Genomic DNA, 20,342 nt, shown 5'->3' on the forward strand with positions numbered 1-20,342 from the left:
GACATCTTTATTGTAGATTCTTCTTATGGTTCCAGTTTTTTAACAGTAAGTATTTTAACAAAAGTTTGAAACTTAATCTTCAGAGACATAGTGGTGTCAACTGAAAAAAAAATGCACGACCTAAAAGTTGAGAATTACGTTTTATTTGTCGGATTTTCTGAGGACTTAAGCCCGGGACACAGAATCTCCGATCGCTCTGAGGGACTCCTCCGAAGAGGTCGTGGGGGGAGCCAGGATGTACAGGAGTTTTTGCACCAAAGACCAGGTAGTCGGAGCATCAAAAGAGTACTGTAACTTAAAGCAAAAACAAGCATCTTAAGTGAACGAACTCAGCACTTTTCTATGTATGGGAAGATGCAAGAGTCTGGGCTCGCTGAAATCATTCCTTGGATATGCGCCTCAGCTACCTGTGGCCAGTGTCCTGCTTTTCTCCATGCAACACCCCTTGTTTACTGATATGACAGGCAACATTTTTCATCCACAATGGTTAAGTTCAAAACGTTGATTTTAATTTATTTTTCAAACATGTCTTTTTAATGCTTTGATTGTTAGTAACACTATGTAGAAGCTGTATTTGAGACAACCAGAATCACTCAAGAGATGAGTGAGTGATGAAAGACGAGTTTTACTTTTCTCAAGTAAGGCTCTGGGTTTTGAAAAGCAGAGGGTGGGCATTGAGGCCGGGTGTTGGTGGGTGACCCAGAGAGAGTGGCTTTAGAAGACAGGCATGCGGTCCACCTGACCTCATTAGGTTGGAGATTCCTGTGTTTGGCACAAACCTTTGACTGGCGTTAGGCACACAGCCTTCAGTTAAGGCACTAGTTATTGATGGGGGACGTTTTGCTTTCCCAGGGGCATTTGACAATGTCTGGACATATTTTTGGTGTCATGGTGGGGATGGAGGAGGGATTTTTGTGTAGATGGAAGTACTCAGTTATATCAGTCATGACTGTGTTCAGCTGCAATAACAGAAAAACCCCAGATAACAGTAGCTGTTCCAGTTTTGTCCAGATATGAACAGTTTATCATTTATTTACAAAATCTATCTCAAAATCTTAGAAATTGGTTCAGCTTGTTACAAAAACAGACCTCTACCTCTCTTCTCCTGTCCAAACTTCCACAAAATTTGAAAAACCAACCTAACAGAGTAATTTTAAAATCGGGTCTTTTCAAAATCGTGACCTACTAGGCACGACTCTGGACCCCAGGGGTTCTGCGTTCTTACAGCTTTTGCAGCCCTACCCCCCCCATCGTCTACTTGGTGTTTTGCTCTATCAGATGAATCTCAGTAAGACTGAGGAGGTGATCGCCAAGCTGGAGAGTCTTCACCGGCAGCCCCCCGTCTGGGATTTTCTACTTTTACTGCCGAGACTCTATGCAAACAATGTCCGTGTTGAAGACGGCCTCCTCGGGGGAGGACACCTACTCTGCTGGGTTCTGAGGTAAGTGAAAACGAGAAATATAACTAATTACAGGTGATTTGGTTTTTCCTCCTCACTTTTTAATGGGAAAATATTTCTCTGAGTGATTGATACAAGAAAACCATGCAGAATGATGTCACCTGAAAATGGCTGGACTCTTGCATCTCCATGTCTGCCCCTCATCTCCCTGTATAAATATTTTACATAAGTGCAGTGATGTTCAGGGCATGTGCTCCCTGCTTTTAAAAAATTAACATTATATCATTAATGTTTCCTATGTCCTGATAGTCTTCAGATGATCATTATCAGTATGACTCTCCATTTTGATAAGGTATCATAGACTGTAATTTTCTTGATAACTTATAACTGGTCTTTGGTTGTTTCTAAGTTTTTCATTATTGGAGATGTGACATGAACATGATACTTTAGTTTCTTAGTAAAAGCTGCTGCAGTGGTCCCAAATATTACCCAGAATTGCTAACTCAGTTCTTTCTGCTGAGGTTCAATGAGCAGCACGTTGGTCTCCTTCGATGGACCTGACCCCACGTTACCCAGGGGTGACCTTTGAGATGACCCCTTCCCATGGTGGGTTTCCCACATTTTAATAACATGGTCTTTTTGTTCTCCAGTTGAACTCTTTTGTGTAAACCTGTTGTATGAATATGGTGTTTTATTAGTAAAAGTTGATATTCTTTCCAGAGTTTTAACTGTTACTTGTTTTATCTGCCATCAGTGGGAGTGGCCAACACCACCCCCAGGCCAGGGCGAGAGGGGTCCCTGCTCCAAAGGGGGCCTTACTCTGGCCTCTGCAGCAGCCACGGCTCAGGAAGCCCATGGGGCAAGGGCGTGTGTCCACAGAGCCCCCCGCCCTGGAGCTCCCTGCCCCCGGGGCCAGAGCCCACCGAGGGCAGCTCTCACCACTGGAGTGTGCAGCCAAGGCCCGGGGTGTCCAGTGGCAGCTGCTGGCAGGAGTGTGGATGGTGCTCGGATGTGCAGGCCGAGTGTCCACACATGCACACGAGGCCTTTGAGGTGCAGACAGAGCTGGGGGGCAGGCTGGGGAGGGGTGGGCTTTGGGACCAGGACTCCCACCCCTGGCGCGTTACATTCTGAGGATCAGAACATTCTGAAGTTGAACAGGGCTTCGCAATTTGTTATGAAGGTGTGTTTGCCAACATGGGACAGTGGGGCATATTTGACATGTGTTGGTTTGATTTATAACGTGAATATGTGAATGTGGCTGGTGTGCTTCCCTTGGTCTCTTGCCCCGAGCCCTGGACTGTCAGCAGTAGACACGAGAGCCCGAGGGCCCCCATCAGAGCAAGAAAGCCTTTGAAATTAGAAGGTATTGGTGGCAGTTGTTGAACCACATAAGCTCCAGCATTAATTGTATTTCTACATTTTACGTTGGTGGCACAAGTATCAAGAAGGTCTGCGTTCATAGAGATTTAAGTATTTGCACGTGGAACCAGGTTCCAGATGCATTCTGTTATCTAGGGAGACTCTTCCCTACACAGGGATGTGCTTCGTCAGTGAGAAGTGCCGGAAAACAGCCTGTTTGAAGCACGACTTATGCATTACTGGCGTTGCAAAGAACTAGACATGTTCCCACTTGGATTGAATGGATTTTCTAATTTACAAGTTTCATTGTAATTAGTTATGAGATATTGATTCTTAGGAAACAGAATTAACACTGTAGACATGTGGACTCCCTTGTTCTGTGAAGCAGTGTGAAAACCAGTGACTGAAGCCTTGACACAGCCAGAGGCAGGGGGTGCGGGGGGTGCGGGGGGTGCGGGGGGAGGACAGTGGGGGGAGGGGGAGGGGCGCCCCAGCAGGTGTCCCACTCCGCCCCGAGTGTCAGGCTGAGAGTGGGAACTTGGAGCCGGCAGGCTGCTGCGCACAGGTTTCTCTGAGGGGACGGCACTTTGCTCCCGTGGCTGCCCGGGTGAACACAGGAGAGCACTTACCTCTCATGTCTGGTTCCTGGTCCAGGGACTCAGGGTCGCGCTGACAGCCCCGGGAGTGGGGAGTGCGGATGTGTGAGTTGCAGCCATGTCCTGCGCAGGGCGGGTCAGGTCACGGGGATGCCACCTGTTTTGCTGATGGTGCTCTGGTTCTGCTTTACTTCTAGTTCCTTATCAGCTCTGGAATATTTAGACTGGCCGCCAGTCAGCCACACCTTTTCCAGGGTCTCTGAAATGGTGCTGCATGTGGCCATTTTGGCGCTGGTATTTCTGCAGGAGAACGGAGCAGCGGCCATGGGTATGGGTGTCTTCACAGCTGTTATTGTGACATTTCACTGTTGCACTGGTTAAATTCATCGGCAGCCACCACAGAGCTAAAATGCTGTTCAGAGGAATGATTTAATTAAAATATCAATGCAAGGAAGAATTGGTTGTTTCTGTTCGTAAATGATAGACCTAAACTGAAAATTTGGGAATCAGAACAGTTTGACTTTCTACCATTGTTGAAATTCTGCAGTCACTGCAATAAAATAGCTGATTTTAAAGTTATTGGACTTGATGTCCTCTAAGCATAGACCTGTCACTGGTTCTTTGATTTTCATCTTTCGTCCCTTCTGAACTCGTATTACTGAATTCCTATTAGGAAGAAATATTTGAAAATCAATAAGGCCAGTGAGAGGAGACTGGTGATGTGGATTTAGAAAGCCCCCAACTGAATAGACAGCCTTTCCACGGGGGAAGGTGGGATTGTTTAGCTCTATTCTTGACCCAAGTATCCTTTCTTTCTTTTTTCATTAAATATTCATTTTATTTTATTTTACTGACAAATAAAATTATATATATTTAAAGTGTACAATGTGATGATTTGATATACGCATACATTGTGAAATGATTACCAAAACCAAGCTAATTAAAACATCCATCACTTCACATAGTTGCCTTTCTCGGGTGATCATGATCTCTGAGTCAATCTCAGGTGTACCATGGGGTGTTACTAACTCTAATCAGAGTGCTGTGCAGGAGACCTCCAGAACTTAATCATCTGAAACTGAAGGTCTGTGCTATGGCCAGCGTCCCTGGCCTAGCACCCCGGCACACACAGGAATTGCTAGTTTTAATCTCAGAACCAGTCCTTTTCCCCAGCCGGGATTCCCGGGTCCCCCACTTCACCACCTCCCCGGAGTTCCCCGTGACTGGGCCTTTTCTGTTGCCCTCTCAGCCTTAACTTCAGGGCATGTGGGGTCACGCAGCAGCAGGTGGGTTTGCGGTGCTGGCACGCATAGCGCTCAGCTGATGGTTGTTGAGTCGTCATCTGAAAGCACCTCGAACTGGGTGTTCAGATGAAGGTCCACCTTGGAATTTATGTGCTTTTAGGTTCGCAGTTGCCAGGCCACACTCACCAGAGATCATACGACCTTGGAAGTCTCGGATGTGTATTCTGGGGGTGCCACTTCTGCATGGCATTGCTGGGTTGCTTGGGAAGCTTTATGAGTTTTATATCTTGATTAACTCTGTTAGGGGAAACTTTTCTTTTGGTTTTAAATAGTTTTTATAAATATGGTTTTAAAGACTCCACAGTATGTTATGCTATAAATATACCGTAATTTATCCTTTCTTCCCAGTGCTAGACACTGAGCTGGTTTTCAATATTTAATCAGTATAAAACCAATGCAATAACATTGTGGTACATGACTTTTCCCTCAGGTACCTTATTAGGTTTCTTGAGATAGATTTTTTTAAAATAAAATTATTGGGTTCAATAATGTGAATTTCATATATTTCTTGAGCTATGTTATCAAATTAGCCTCTAGAAATTTGCAGTCATTTATGTCTGGAAGCATGTGTCATGTCACCACACTATAGCATCCCATATCAGCTTCTGTTTGCTTTTCCTGTTTGACAGTCTAAATGGTCTTTGGTCTGCATTTGCCTTTCCGTTTGAAGTGGAGAAGACTTCATTTTCCGAATGACTTTCGACCTGTGACAGTGTTATAGCAGCTGGCAGTATAAATCACTGGTTGTCTTGCAGAGTCAGGATACAGCCTGTCCTTGAAAGAGCTGGTGTGGGACCCACAGAAGGTTCAGGCTGACCTGAAATCCCGATTCGGTTTTGATGACCTTCACGCAGAACGAATCCTGAATTATTCCGCTGAACTACAGGAGGTGCACGTGCTTGACAGCTTCTCAGGCTTGGGGTTTCTCTCGAAGCGACCCCAGAACCTGCTCCTGGGGCCACAGGACGGGAGTTCAGATAAGTTCCCTTATTGAACTCTGGCTTCTTGGACACGGCGGCCTCTGCTGTGTCTGGCTTTTCTACAAGTGCTCCTTCCCTCTTACCTGTCGTGTTATCCCTGCCTCAAAGGCAGTTTGGAAGTAACAGGGCACCTTACTGCTCTCAGCAGCAGCGGGGGAGAAGCCAGGCCCTGAGGGTGGGAGGTTCTGGAGGCCAGTGGGGGGCCAGATGGGGCGGAGGCACGAGAGGACTGCTTTCCAGGCAAAGAGACGCTTGGGGAGCAGAGGTGGAGGTCCTCGGGGCAGCTGGGGTCACCAGATTTGAGTCTCACTCTCCAAACTGTGAAAGCAGGGCGTCGGGGTCAGACCAGCTGACCCTCTAGACCTTGCTCGCTGCTGCTCCCGAGGGTCTGGAGGCCCTCAGCTGACGTCCCTTTAGTCACCTGGTGCATCCGTGGACACTTCTGCTTCGTGTGGGGCAGGACGCAAGCACGGCACACCTGTCTCCCTTCCCTGCACAGACCGTCCCGCGAGACCCCCTTCCCACCTCAGGGGGACGCCCCGGGTCAGGGTCGAGGTCCTGAATGTCTGGGGAGACCCAAGCCCTCCCGCTGGGCTCGGGGTCTGCACTCAAGGTGTGGATTTTTGTCGTGTCTCAGGGTTCCCACAACCTGGTGCTTCCCTGACAGCACTTTTGGGTGCAGACTGAGGCTTTCCACCTCTGGGCTCCAGGCCGGGGCTCTTGGTCTGGGGTTAGAAGTTGGCTCCCCTCCCCCGATGCACTGCTGACTCCTGGCTGCCGTGGGGTTTGGAAAGACCTTCCTGCCGGGCAGGTCGTAGCCTTGGCTGCTGTATAAGGAATTTGATGTCTCTGTCTCACACCTGGTGCAATTTTATTAACCATCTACTTCCTGTCGGGCTTGGAACTGTGACCCTGGCGTTTCTCATGGGTGCTTTTGTAGGTGGGATGTGAAACCCCAGTCGGCTGACTTTTACTCCAGTTTTCTCCACACTTTGTGACCTGTTTTCTCATTATTTTTAGGGTATAGTTTGAGTCAAACTATGTAAAACTTTTATCTTAGAAGGGTAACTATTTTGAGATTGGAATTAAAGGAAAACGATCAGGAAATACCATGGAGTGTCCACAGAGCTCCGTGGACATCATGTATCACAGGTGTGTCTTCTATGGCTGCTGTAACAAACTACCACCCAGGAAGGAGTCAAGGGGTCTGCATAGCTGTGTCCCTTCTGGAGCCTCCCAGGCAGGCATCGTTTTCTTGCCTCTTCCGGTTTCTAGAGGCAGCTGCTTTCAGTGGCTCGTGGCCCCTTCCCATCCTCAGAACCCGTAATGGCTGGTTGAGTTTTTCTCACAACGCATCACCCTGACTCTCAGGACCCTCATAGTTTCCTCAGGTCATTGGATGATCCGGGATAATCTCATCTCAAGTCGGCAGATGGGCCCCCGTAATTCCATCCACAACCTCACGGCCTTCCTGCCAGGCGACATGATACATTAACAGGTTCTGGGGATTCACACGGGAGCGTCTCTGGGGGGCCACCACCTGCCTTCCAACAGCATCAGCGTGGGTCCCCCCAGTCCTGCCCGACTCCAGGCCCTGTTGCTCCAGGCCTGCCTGGGGTCTCTGTGTCTGCTGCCCTGGGAGAGGGTGTCTTCCCACTGCGTGTCCTCAGACCACTCGGGTCCTGAGGTCAGGGACAGGGCCATGTTCCTCTGACAGGCCACGTGGTATTGCTGAGTGTTTTGTGGTTTTTTTTAAATTAAAGAAAAAAAGAAACAATACAGAGACCACGAGAGAGTGTGTGGATTTGTGCCTCAATAGTCACAGGGAATAGTTTTAATCTGGATCCTGAAGGAAACTACAGAGGGAACGAATGGGGCTTCGATGCTTTGTGATCGTTGCTGTCAATGGGATTTCTGAAAGATGACGCCACAATTGTAAAACTCTGTAATAGAGGGACACGGTTTCTTCCAACATGAACGGAAGTATTTTTATGGAGCCGTATTAGAGAACTTCATTTACAGAAATAAAGGAGGTTTGGTTTCAAAATATTAAGCAATTTCTGACTCACAGCTCCAATTTGAACGCTTCCAACTTCATCCATCTTTGATAATTAGAAAAGAAAATGTTTTTGGCAAAGCAAATTTGTTAGTCCAAGGTATCAGTTAAACTGGGCCGGCCCATGGTTGCCTTTGGCCCGAGAGTGGAGACAAAGAGTATCTGAAACCATCCCCGAGTCCTGGAGAAACAGCAGTTCTCCTGAAAAAATGTCATCAACTTATTCCTTAACTCCAAAGGCCTCCCTTCCAGGCAGATTCACATGGACGTTATCACTCTATCACCCTGTTATGACTTCAGTCAAGCAAATGTCGGAGCTTTTTCTTTGGCAAGATTGTGGAGATTAGGAGATTAGGAGAGAAACATCCCAGGAAAAAAGACCCTTGATTTCTAAATATTTTCCGTATCGTTGCCAGATTCCCACAGACAGTTCACTGGGGCGGATGCTGTGTTCAGCCTTGTCCAGCTCCCATGAGGATGAAGAGGAAGGTGGGGGGTCACCCTGCAGACTGCAACCCTAGGTGGTCAGCGGCCAGAAACTACCTGCTCTGCGCCATCAGCCAGCTGCACCTCTGCAAACAGGTGCCGCCCCACAGCAGACACCTGTGTCATGGCATGTCCAGACCCTGCATTTTCCTCCTGCATCTTTCCCGGCTTGATTTTATTTGTTTGTTTGTTTGTTTATTTATTTATCTTTTGGATTTTTTTTTCTGAGTTTGACTTTTTAAAAAAAAATTTTAATTGAAGCATAGTTGATTTACAATATCGTGTTAGTTTCAGGTGTGCAGCACAGTGATTCAATTATACACACACACACACACACACACACACACACATATATCTATTCCTTTTCAGATTCTCTTCCATTATAGGGTCTTACAAAATATTGAGTATAGTTCCCTGTGCTATACAGTAGGTCCTTGTTGGTGATTTTATTTATTTTAATTTAATTTAATTTTATACACTTAACATGAGATCTACTCTCTCACTGATTTTCAAGTGTCCAACACAGCACTGCTGACTACAGCACAGGCTGTACAGCACAGCCCCAGAGCCAGCGCATCTTGCTAACTGAAGCGTTACAGGGGCCAGTCCATTCATTCCGCGCCCCCGCCGTGACATTCACTCTCTGACTTCACGTCCTTCCCGGGGAGAAGCGTGAGGAGCCCCGCAGGCTGGACACCACGTGCATCTGCCGGCCTCGGCTCGCTGGGCACTCAACACAGCCTGTACCAGAGACGCCCTCTTTATGGATTCATTTTTAATTTTTATTTTTTATTGAAGTATAGTTGATTTCCAATGTTGTGTTAATTTCTGCTGTACAGCAAGGTGATTCAGTTCTACATATATATATATATATTCATTTTCATCTTCTTTTCCATTACGGTTTATCATAGGATATTGAATATAGTTCCCTGTGCTCTACAGCAGGACCCTGTTGTTTATCCATCCTATATGCAGTCGTCACAAAGTCCCTCTCAGACTTAAACATCACTTGGCAATTGCAAGAACCATAATCTATTTTTGGCATGTGCAATTTCCACAGGGGTCCTTTGATGCCCTCCTTGGGCGTTTGGTGCAGGGATTCGGTACCCCTGGGCACTGGGTGCTGACGGGCCTGCCCCTTCACTCTGGTTTCGATAAGCCCTTTGCTTGCACAGTGACAGTAATATAAAGGGAAAGTGTCTGCCCGGGGATGCTGGTGTGTGCGGAGTGCCAGAGTGCTCACACAGCCAGTGGCCTCAGAGACCGCGGGGCCCTGGCTGGTTCACAGCTTTCTGCTTTTAGAGAGGCCGGGGAGGGATGTGAGGTAGAGGCCTGTGACCATCCCCCCCCCGTTCACTTCACTGGGCACTGCGTTTCCCATCACATGTTTTCTCAAAGAGCACGCTTCTTTACCTTTTTTCCTAATATGTCTCACTGGTAAAGGTCAAACTCTCAAATAATGGATAAACGTTCTTAAAAAAAAATACAGGTCTGACTGTCCACTTGGAGGCACTAAATTTATCTGGTGCTAAATGATCGAGGGACAGCATCGCGCTGACCAGCAGCAGCACAGTCAGTGGAAGCCCTGCCCATGCATTTTGTCTGGGTGGTGAGCTCGTGGTGACGGGAAAGCTGTTCAGGGCACATCCCTGTTCACCAAGCATCTCCCACACTCTCAGTTTGGGCAGGAAGGACCTGTTTTGGTGCAATGTTGACAATCCACAATATGAATTGCCTTTAGTATCCCCAAGTTCATGACATGAAATGGTACTTGGTAACTGTGTATTAATTATGATAGAATTCTAAGGCATATGAATATACTTATGCTATCCCATGTCAGTTTAGTTTTTAAGGTATATTTCACTTGTTTAGAATCGTATGTTATCACCTTCTCTTTTGAAAATGGGACGGGGGGAAGGAAAGAGAGAAATGGGACCAAGAAAAAAGTTGCATGCACTCATTGCAATTTGTAATCTTTAATTTCTGAGTAGAAATTAAAGCATAATACAATTTTCAACAGGTGTTTCAATCTGCCAACCACATAAAAATGGGCCGTCTGTCACCTAGAATGGTTTGTTACTATTTCTTAACTAAACACTATTATTTCCAGTTTATTATTGTTGGTAACAATGTTCTTGTTTCTCAGTGTACAGGTGTTTGACCAGTGGCAGAAGGGCAGCCTCTTCCAGAGGGTCCTGGCGGGGACTGGCCACGGGCTGGAGGCTCTGGGGACTCAGTCTGGGGAGGGGAGCCAGCCCTGGACGGTGGTGGGAGCTTTGCAGGCTGCCCTTCTCCTCCTGAACGACAGTGTGGCAGTCGACGGCCCCCAAGGCAGCCACACACCTACCAGGATGTAAGGCACATTTCCTGGTGGATTGTCCATTAGGCTAGACAACCCTGATTTTAAAGTGTGCATGACAAGACTGTTACGAATGCATTCCATGTAGCCCCGGTTAGACAACAAACTGCTAGTTATTAGCAACTGGAAAGTGCAAGGCTTGCATTGTGGACCCTGGTAGGACTGTTTGCAGCAATCTGGATGCCTGTCCAGATGTTGAAAGCAATCGAATGAGGGCATGGTGTTTGAGAGGGTTTTCAGATTGTGGACCTTAGGTCTTCACGTCTTTGACATTCATTTAAAAATGAACAAAGACGGTTTAAAGGTCCTTTCCTGTAAGGAACTACTTGTTTTCCTATTTATTTAAACTTTTTGTGTAGTTGAAATGTTTACATAAGGTCCAGAAATATTTGAGAAGTAGGAAAGGTGGGACGTGCGTTTTTATTTTTAAGGTAGCGAGACCGACTCACCCACACGGTGGAGTCTAGTGCAACACGGGGTCTGTTTCTTCAGTAGGTGTGGCTGTCTGTAGTAACTTGATGAATCTTAGTAAACTCCTGAAGTTAAGGCTTTCCTTGGAAGAGGACAGTAAGATTTCTTCATATTGTCACCAAAAGGTTCATTTCAAAGTGCGGGTCATAGAAACTCTTGCTCCCTGTACGGTGTGGAGAGGGAATTGTGATGTAGGGATTGTATGACGCTGTACGTATGGGGTTTTTAACGACACACCTAACAAGCGGTAACTGAAAACACTGCCGACCCTTCCTCTTTTTCTGAAACCCAGTTAGGAAGCAGGACGTTGCTTTTGAAGAGATTGCCCGGGGCACGTGGGGGCCGTGGCGGGGGTGGCAGCGCGGCTCCCCGCGGGCCGAGGGCGCTGAGGAGGGGTTGCGGGCAGCCGGCCGCGGACGTCTGCAGGATTAGCTGGAGAAAGGACGGGGTGCACTGTTCCGTACCACGAGAGCTGCACGTGCAGCACAGTGCGGGGGCGGGGCGGGGGCGTTGAAGGCTTCCCTGCTTGGTTACCCGTTTGGAAGCTGTTTTAAAGTAACATCTCTGTTAGGTAACACACAGTAGTAGAGACGCCACGTCAGGTCCCCTGAATGATTCTACACACCTCCAGCACGTCCTGGCCCTTCCGCCCTGGGTCCCGCCGGGACCCCCATAGACCAAGAGCCCCAGGGACCCTCCCCGTCTCTTGGCTCCTCGGGGATCAGGGGTGTCAGTGGCCACGCCCTGCTCTAAGTACCGAAGCCACTCGCAGGCGTCCTCCTCCCGATCCTGACCCGGAGTTGCAGGGACGTGACCTGCCTCTGGTCATCCCGTCCGGCCCCGTTCAGGGGGCCGCCCATCAGGGGGCAGGAGTCTGGTCGGAGCCGGGCAACCTGGACCCGGCCACACGCCGTCTGGATGCTGAAGCGCTCTTGAAACTTCCGTATAAAATATTTTCTGATAACCGCAGGTTTCATGGCGAATATATAAATATATATATTTATATATACATTTATTTATTTATTTATTCGTTTATTTTTGGCTGTGTTGGGTCTTCGTTGCACGTGGGCTTTCTCTAGTTGTGGTGAGCGGGGGCTACTCTTCGTTGTGGTGTGTGGGCTTCTCATTGCGGTGGCTTCTCTTGCTGTGGAGCATGGGCTCTAGGCACGTGGGCTTCAGTAGTTGTGGCTCATGGGCTCAGTAGTTGTGGCACGCGGGCTCAGTAGTTGCAGCTCGTGGGCTTAGTTGCTCCACGGCATGTGGGATCTTCCCGGACCAGGGCTCAAACCCGTGTCCCCTGCACTGGCAGGTGGATTCTCAACCACTGCACCACCAGGGAAGTCCAAGAGCTCCAACTTTATTTCTTCCAAGTAGTCACAAATCGTCAGATGTTTCCAAAAGATTGGTTAAACCCTCCATTACTCACCCGCACCACCGCTGACTCAAGTTACTCTCGTCTTTGTGTTCTGAATTCCCATTTACATTTGGATCCATTTCTGGATTTCTCTGTTCTGTCTCCTCATCTCTCTACCTCAGGGTCATACCATGAACCATAATCATGGCAAATATTTTAAAATCTCACCTGGAACTTTATCCTAACCCTCGCCTCTTCTACCCACTACTTGGGATATACATTTCAGTTTTGGGGTAAAGAGAGTGTTTAATCCATATTCAGTACCTGCAAGAATCCCCAAATCAGAGGATTCAAGCGATACGACCTGTCAAGAACCTGGTTATCTGTGTACGTGGGGAACGTGGGACTTTGGTCTGTGAAGTCCCAAAGCTGTGGGATATTTTCCTGTGAGTGGAATTTTTGTTTCCCAAGGAGGCATATTGAACTGCTTCCCGTTACATTTCATTTATTTATTTCTGCCCTCAGATTACTACACCTGCAGAAATTGCAGCGCGTCCTTTGGGAGCTGCCCCCGTGGCCGGCCCGACAAGACTGCTGCAGCTTGACGGGGCTCTCGGGAGTGTGGTGGCCCAGCATCTACACCTTGTCCGAGGTAAACTAGCTCCAGGGTTATTTGTCCCCAACTCAAATCACAGGGAACATGGGAGCGACTGGAAGGCAGGCTCGAAGCCGCCCGTCAGGTTTGGAGGTGACGTATGGGCGTGCATACATATTCGTGCTTGGTGATGGTGCCCAGGGATGTTTCAAATCCAGCACATCCGGGCTGAACGAATAGCGTGTCACCGTGGGGACCACATCCTGCTGTTCCGTCAGCCGGCCTGGGGCCTGGACAGGCTCTTTCCTGCCGTCCCATCCACTCCCCGTCCTCTGCCCACTCCCTGCCCCTCGGCATCCGTGGGGATAGCAGGTCCCCCTCGTCCGCCCTGACGCCCTTCCTTGGCTGACGGTGGCTGCAGCCCCAGGAGGTGGCCGTCTGCACCCTGCTGCTTCCCACGGTGGAAGGAGGAAGCGAGATGTCTGATGGAGCTGCCACCCGAGGTTCGTGCGTCTGCAGAAAGAGGAGCCGGAGTTGGGTGACTTCGTCAGGCCCCTCCCTCGGGGGGACGTGAAGTGTCTGATAGCAGGTCCAGAGGCTGACCGGCCGGCTGCCAGGATTCAGCCTCTCGATTCACGGCCACGTGAAGGAGGGGTCGGGCGTGGAGCAGCTGGCCGGGGGTGAATGGTAACCCGTCTGTCTGTCCATCCTACAGAAATCCTCATTTGCCTGGAGACATCTGCTAAGGACTCTCGACCCGTTGGGCCTGGCCAGTCGAAACTAGAAAAGGACGTGCTTTTTGGGGAGTTAAAGCAGGTAAAGCACAGGATCATAAGTAAGCAACTGGGATAGCACATTCCAGACGCTCAGGCAGTATTTCCTTTTGCTCTTGTTATGAATGGTGCTAGTGTAATAAAGAGAACAGGCAGTTTTTGAAGAACTTTGCTGTCTTTTAAAGCTCTGGTTTCTGTTTGCGGGGCTCTGGCTCTCAGGGAGCTATGTCAGCCCCTCTCCGTGTGGCCCCTCAGGCTCTTGTTTGTCTTTTAGCTGCGGATGAAGAAGAACGCCACTGGTCTGTGCCTGAACGGACGCTTGTCCCAGACGGAAGCTCCCCTGCGTCCCGGGACTGCCGGCGTCCGGGGGGTCCCCGGGGGGCTGGGCTGTGGTCACCACTCCACCATTGAGGCCAGTGCTTTACATAAGCTGCTTGAGTCACCGGAGGATGTGGTGAGTATCCACCGCCTGGTCTCTTCCGGGCACTGGGGGCTCATTTCTGAGGTGGATTCACCAAAGATGCTCACACTGGAGCCTCAGTCTTACGAGGCAGCTGCCCCTGGGTGCCCCCTCCTGTGAGGCCACCTTAGGAGGCGGTGTGCCACCCACCTGGCCAGAATCTGCTTGATGTTAAACGAGTCTCCCCAAGGGCACCCAGAACGTTTCCCCAGGCCGCATCCGCTTCCCTGTGTCCAGGTTCCCCGTCCTGCTCCATTTCTAGCTGCAGAGGCTACAGCAGATGCAGGCATGTCCGGTGGGCAGTCGGCTTGGGGCTGAGCTGTAGCTTCCAGGGGCCAGAGGCCTGGGGGGGGAGCGTGGTCTCCCCACGTGCCACCCAGCCCCCCAGTGTAGGGCTGCAGGGTGTCGAGAATTAGAGAGTGAAAAGGACCACGTCCAGTCCAGCCTGCACTTCACTTACTGAGCACTAAACATATTGACGTTCACATTTTTGTAGTTCATTTCCTTTTCAGTATTACCTGTTTCATGTTTATCTTCTTCCTTATTAACCATGAAATAAGATCAGTGAAACGATGAAACTAGTGAACTATAAACTGGGCCAGTTAGGGCAGTGGTGTGTCAAGCCAGTCAGCATTTTCTCAGCACATTTGCTCTGTGCGTATTCGTGCGCAGAAGGGTGCGTGCTGCCCAGGCCGAGGAGGGTGGAAAAGCTTGGGTCCTCAGAGGGCGGCGTCTGGGACTCCTCCCAGATGAGAGCATGAGCCCTTAAGGAGGCGGGTGACTTGAAGCAAGGAGAACTCGGGAGGGCGCCAGGCAGAGGGAAAGCGTGTGCAGGCGCGAAAACCATCGCCTGCTGGCATGGTTGCTTTTGTGCTCTTGGTTTGTAAGCTCTCTCCTGGCAGAAAGCCCACCTGAGTTTCTCTGTATCTATGAAGCCTCTGTCACGGCGCAGTTATGTTTCTGTATTATGTCCAGGTGAGGTAGCCTTCCTGCTGGGGCTTAGGTTGGTCATCACCAAGGGACCACCACACAGCTCGGTGGGTAGTTCTGCTGGTTGTACCAGACCCCTCCCTCGTAGCTGCGGGACTCTGGGTACGCAGCTGGGGTACCGGGGGCGGTGGGGGGGCGGAGCTGGTCCTGTCTCCTCCGAGTCCCAGGCTCTCTCCATCCTTGTGGCCTGTCCGTGCGGTCCCCCAGCAGCCCGGGGATCCCAGGCGAGAGAGGGGTTGGGAGCCGCCTCTCAGAAAGGGGCTGTGTCCCTCCTGCACCGTGTTGGTTAACAGGGGCCCCAGCCCAGCCTCGATAAGCCATGGAGGGCAGTTTCAGGGTCGTGGTGCTGGGATGTCTGCCCCACTGGGGTCAGGTGGGGGACAGGCCAACACAGACGGGCTTGACGCCTGGGTGCTCTCTGCTTTATGGCTGCCTGAGGCTGTATGTGGGGTCTATTCACCTGAACAAAGACTCAAGTCCAGGACCAGGACCAGGTGGTCCCAGGCATACGGGGCACAGTTCAAAGGGACCCCCAGCTGAGTAAGAACGAGTAAAGGCTGCATCACAGATGCCCACAGCTTCATTGCTTTATGTACCACAAGCAAAGTTCTCTCTGCCTTTTAAGGGTCATCATTTGCAAGAGGTCATTACTGGGCCCACAAATATGCCAGTTTCAACACGGGAAGATGCCCCAGGCTGGCAGGACCTGGGGACACGGCTGTTGGAAGTGAGCCTGCCCTGCACTCGGCTTCTGTGGCTGCCGGGAGCCAAGGTCTCCCCCCACGACTGTACGGACTGGCTTTTCTCCGCGGCATAAGTACCTGTTGGATGGAACACTTCCGAACAATTGGAAACCGAGAGAACTCCAACTGCTTCCTTCTCTACTCAAGAGACAGATCAACATAGTATATTCTATTTCTTATGAATAAAATAGAGTCGTTTAATATATTTTCTGTTTTAAAAAGATTAACCTGTTTGGTACTGTTGGAAAGCATATACAAAATGTAAAATAGTGAACAGTCCCTCCAAAGTTTAACCGTTGGCTTAAATCTCACAGGAAATCTAGGGAATCTAGGGCCCTCATTTAGTTCAAGGTGCTTGTTTATCACGTCACCCAGGATGCCAAAGAGCGGCTCTCGAGGGAGCTGTGCTTCTCCAGGAAATTTGCCTTGTTTTTATTTTATCAAATGTGAATTGTATGTGTGATGAATTTCCATTCTCCTCGGCTGCTAGGACATTCACAGTCAAATATGTCAAATAGGAATGTATTTTTCTTAACTCAAAACTCATTTCATATTGTAGACTTTAATTTTCCGGTTTCTCCGCTCTTGATGGAGATATTTTATGTGTTCTTACATTTTAATATTTTATGTGTTCCCACAAATGATTTTCCTTCATTTTGCAAATCAGGGTGGGGGAAGTTCATAAATAAACAAATACATATTAAGAAAACTATTTCAAAGATTCTAATTTCCTTATATAACTGGACTGCCGGGTGTTTGTATATATTTGTATTTAGATGAGTTTGTCATATTGTCTTCTGGAAAACCATTATTCAGTTTTGTTTTCGATTGCAGGGTATTTCATACACTTGAGAAAGCCCAACAGTTCCTGGAACAAACATACCCCTGGAAAGCCTTCATGGGGTTCACACGGAAGACTTGCCAGGTGGCTCGATATGTGAATAAGCAGGAAAGTTTCCAGAACAGTCTGCTTGGTAAGTCAGGAATGAGGGTGTTTTCCCCGTTCACTGTGGCAACACGGCTTCCTAAGAGCTGATCGATCCTAGTGAGTGAGGGGAACTAGCAGCGTGGCTCACCAGCACGGTGCCGTGAGGTTTCCGCATTTACTCCCGTCGGCCATAACTAGACGGACCGCGGGTCCCGGCAGTCACTGCTTTCTCTCTCTAAACTGTCCTGGTCTGGCCAATAAACACTTACCTGCACAGACTCATCATGAGCCAGCCTCCGAAAGTCCAGATGTGGTGCATGTGGGACCCCCTCCCTTAGCGCGTCCGCCCTGCCACGGGGGAGACCCATGTGGACTGTGCGTCACTCTCCTTACCAGCCTCACAACCAAAAATCCCCTAAAGTATGAATCTCATAACTTGCAACTGCCTGACTTGCAGGGAATCATCCTGTCCCCCAAGAGACTCTCTTTTTTGAGAAGATGCTGGCAGGGCGGCCCCTGCATCTCTGAGTTGGCCTCTTCTGGGTCTAGAGCTGGTTGTGTTTCCATCTGCCTTGGGAATTACACGCCCTGGTCTCCGATGTGTTCCACAGGCTCTGTCCCACGGGGTCATAGCATCTCCTTGGAACACCTGTGTCTTGGACCTCTAGGGGGTTTGGGCCTGGGGATGGGCTTTCCTGTTCCTTTTCTGTGGTCATGTCCACCTAACACTCCTCCCTTCATTCCTCCTCAAACTTGTCTTAGGGGCTGCCAGAGACCCTCTCTCTCTGGGTCTCGGTATCAGACTCACCCCTCACGAGAGGGGTCCCTGCATTTGCTGTGCTTACACTGCGTTACAGGCTCTGCGCCCTGTACAGCAGCGCTGGGTCTGTGTTGGCTTCTCCAGTGGGTTGGCTGTGTTCTCTTGGGTTGGGTGCTCATCCTACATGTTAACTTTCTGCTTTACCACCTTGCCCTCCTTTTTTTAATCACTTATTTCTGCCCAGTTTTACCATTTCCAGAAATACAGGCTACAAACAGTTACATTCACCATCAACAAGAGGCCCAGGTTCAGAAGTCCCAATAGTATTGATAATCACACACATTTGTTGTGTTTTGAGTGAACTGCTTTATTCATCCTTGTGACAACCTGTAAGTTGGGTACAACTTCATTTTCAGATGAGAATACTGAAGCTCAAGGAGATAGTATTCTTGGAGTAGGTCACAAAACTGCTAAGTGTCAAATCTGGGAAGGCTCACTGTGGAGCCTGTGAGCTTGACCACCCTCTTCCCTTTGGACAGATCCTTGCTAGGGGCTTAACTCTGCCCAAACACGCTCCATTGCAGAAATATAACTCCTCTTGACAAAGAACTGAGTTTCGTTGTTTTCTACTGTACATTTATTTTCTATTTCACTAATTTCCCTTTTAGTCTTTATTTCCTTCCTTCTAGTAAACTTAGCTTGATGTTCTTTTTCTAGATTCTTGATTTTCAGATTTTCTTCATTTCTAATACATACTTTTAGGGCTATACATTTTTCCGTATGCAAAGCTCTGTATATATTCCACACATTTTGATACGTTGTGTTTTACGTTAGACTCACAGATCTTTCTATATTGAACTTACTTATATTTTAAGGCTTTGAGTAGTGAGTATACTGTAAAGCAATTTGATTATCACATGGAGACATGGGTAGTTACCACTAGGGGGGATGAATAATAACCGAGGGAAATTCGTGGGCTCTGGGCCCTTTATTGCCTGTGTTGGATGAGTACACAGACCTGATTCACTTACATCCTTGCTACTCAAAGTGTGGTCCCTGGACCAGCGGCATCAGCACCATCTGGGAGCCTGCTAGAAATACAGAGCCTTGGCCCCATCTCAGACCTATGGAGTCAGAGTGTGAACTTTAGGACGACACCCAGATGGTCTATGAGCACATGGAAGTGTGAGGAGTTCTGGTTTACACGCATTACTAGCCTGTTGATCAGCATTCAACTCTCGGTTATACATTCTGTATTTCCCCTTCCTCCCGTAGAAAACAAAACCAACTGCACATGATAAGAATTTGTTATTTATCTATAACAGAAATACTAATTACGTTTTCTAATAACTGGATTCTGCTCTAAGTATTTAAATCATGGACTGCAATGAGTTTTGCAGGCAGATGGAGCTGGGAGCAGACCCTGCTTCTGACGCAGATTTTACTGAGTGGGTTACTGGCCTCCCATTGCAATCAGTTTTCTCCTTGGTGACATAGAAATTATACGGCCTACTGTACTGGGTTCTTATTAAGTAAGCTAATGTACATAAAATGCCTAATGCAGTACTTTTAGGCAGTTTCCATAGACACTAGTTCCTTTTTCTCCCCACAGAAATGATGCCAGAGTAATAATGCACCACAAGGAATGGCCACGGAATTCACTGTGGTGGATTATGTTTCTTTTTTTGTTTAAAAAAGTTATTCCAAGTGGCTTGGTTTTCTGGTAGCATTAGCTTTAAAAAAATCTGATATTAATCACACACATCTGTGCTAATTTTCAAGATTGTTACCACCTTTTCCCCCCTTAAACACTTATAAAATTATATATACATAAGCCAGTCTATTGCAGCGGGAACTCAATGAAGTATAAAAAGTGCAAGTTTTATGTAATTTTGCCTCTGAAATAGGTGCTAGAGAGGTTAAATTACTTGTCTTAAATTAGAAGGATTTCTTTCTTTAAAAAAATCAGCTTTATTGAAATATAATTGATGCATACAACAAATCACTTGTGTTTAAAGTGTACGATTTGTTAGGTTCTGATATGTGTGTATCTGTGAAGCTGTCATTACAGTTGAGACAGGGAACGTGTCCACCTGTTCCCAAAGTGTCCTCTTGCTCCCCTGTAACCCCCCCTCCTGGCAACCTAGCCCCCGCTCCGGTCCCCAGGCAACCACTGATTTGCCCTCGGTCATCATCAGTTTTTTCCTTTTCTAGAAATTTATATAAATGGAATTGCATAGTATGTTCTATGACATTTTTTACTTAGCGTAATTAATTAGAATTAATTAGTTTCAGCTTCATTCATGCGGCAGTATGCTCACTCCTCCTGATTGCTAAGTAAAATTCTGTTGCGTGGATGTAACACAGATTGTTTACTCATTCACATGACTCCCAGTTTGGGATGTTTCCTGTTTTTGGCTATTGCAAATAAACCTGCGAGGAGCATTCATATACAATTTTTAATGGAAATATGCTTTCTTTTCTCTAGAAGTAAAATGGCTAGATGATATGGTACATGCATGTATAACTTTTTAAGAAACTGACAAACTGTTTTTCAAAGTTGTACCATTTTACAGTTTCGACCAGAGCCCCTTCTGCCAGAGGGTTCTGATTCCTCCACTTGGTATGGTTGGTTTAGAAATTTTTAGCCATTCTAATAGGTGTGGTATCTCGTAATGGATTTCATCCGCATTTATGAGTAGTGATTTGAACATGTATTTTTTCAT

The 20,342-nt window shown here is 48.0% G+C and overlaps 1 protein-coding gene across 1 annotated transcript in view; it reads left to right on the forward strand.

Annotated features, from left to right (window-relative positions):
- The window catches only part of ABCA13 (ATP binding cassette subfamily A member 13), a 312,932-nt gene that overhangs the window by 14,269 nt on the left and 278,321 nt on the right, over positions 1 to 20,342 (forward strand). The window contains 12 exon segments of the mRNA XM_061199026.1: positions 17 to 45; positions 1,279 to 1,442; positions 3,555 to 3,685; positions 5,417 to 5,550; positions 8,114 to 8,185; positions 8,187 to 8,279; positions 10,337 to 10,536; positions 12,893 to 12,948; positions 12,951 to 13,019; positions 13,678 to 13,778; positions 14,010 to 14,311; positions 16,763 to 16,902. Coding sequence (XP_061055009.1) covers positions 17 to 45; positions 1,279 to 1,442; positions 3,555 to 3,685; positions 5,417 to 5,550; positions 8,114 to 8,185; positions 8,187 to 8,279; positions 10,337 to 10,536; positions 12,893 to 12,948; positions 12,951 to 13,019; positions 13,678 to 13,778; positions 14,010 to 14,311; positions 16,763 to 16,902 — 1,491 coding nt within the window.

Source organism: Eubalaena glacialis, chromosome 8 (assembly GCF_028564815.1).
Source record: "Eubalaena glacialis isolate mEubGla1 chromosome 8, mEubGla1.1.hap2.+ XY, whole genome shotgun sequence".
Taxonomy (NCBI): Eukaryota; Metazoa; Chordata; class Mammalia; order Artiodactyla; family Balaenidae; genus Eubalaena; species Eubalaena glacialis.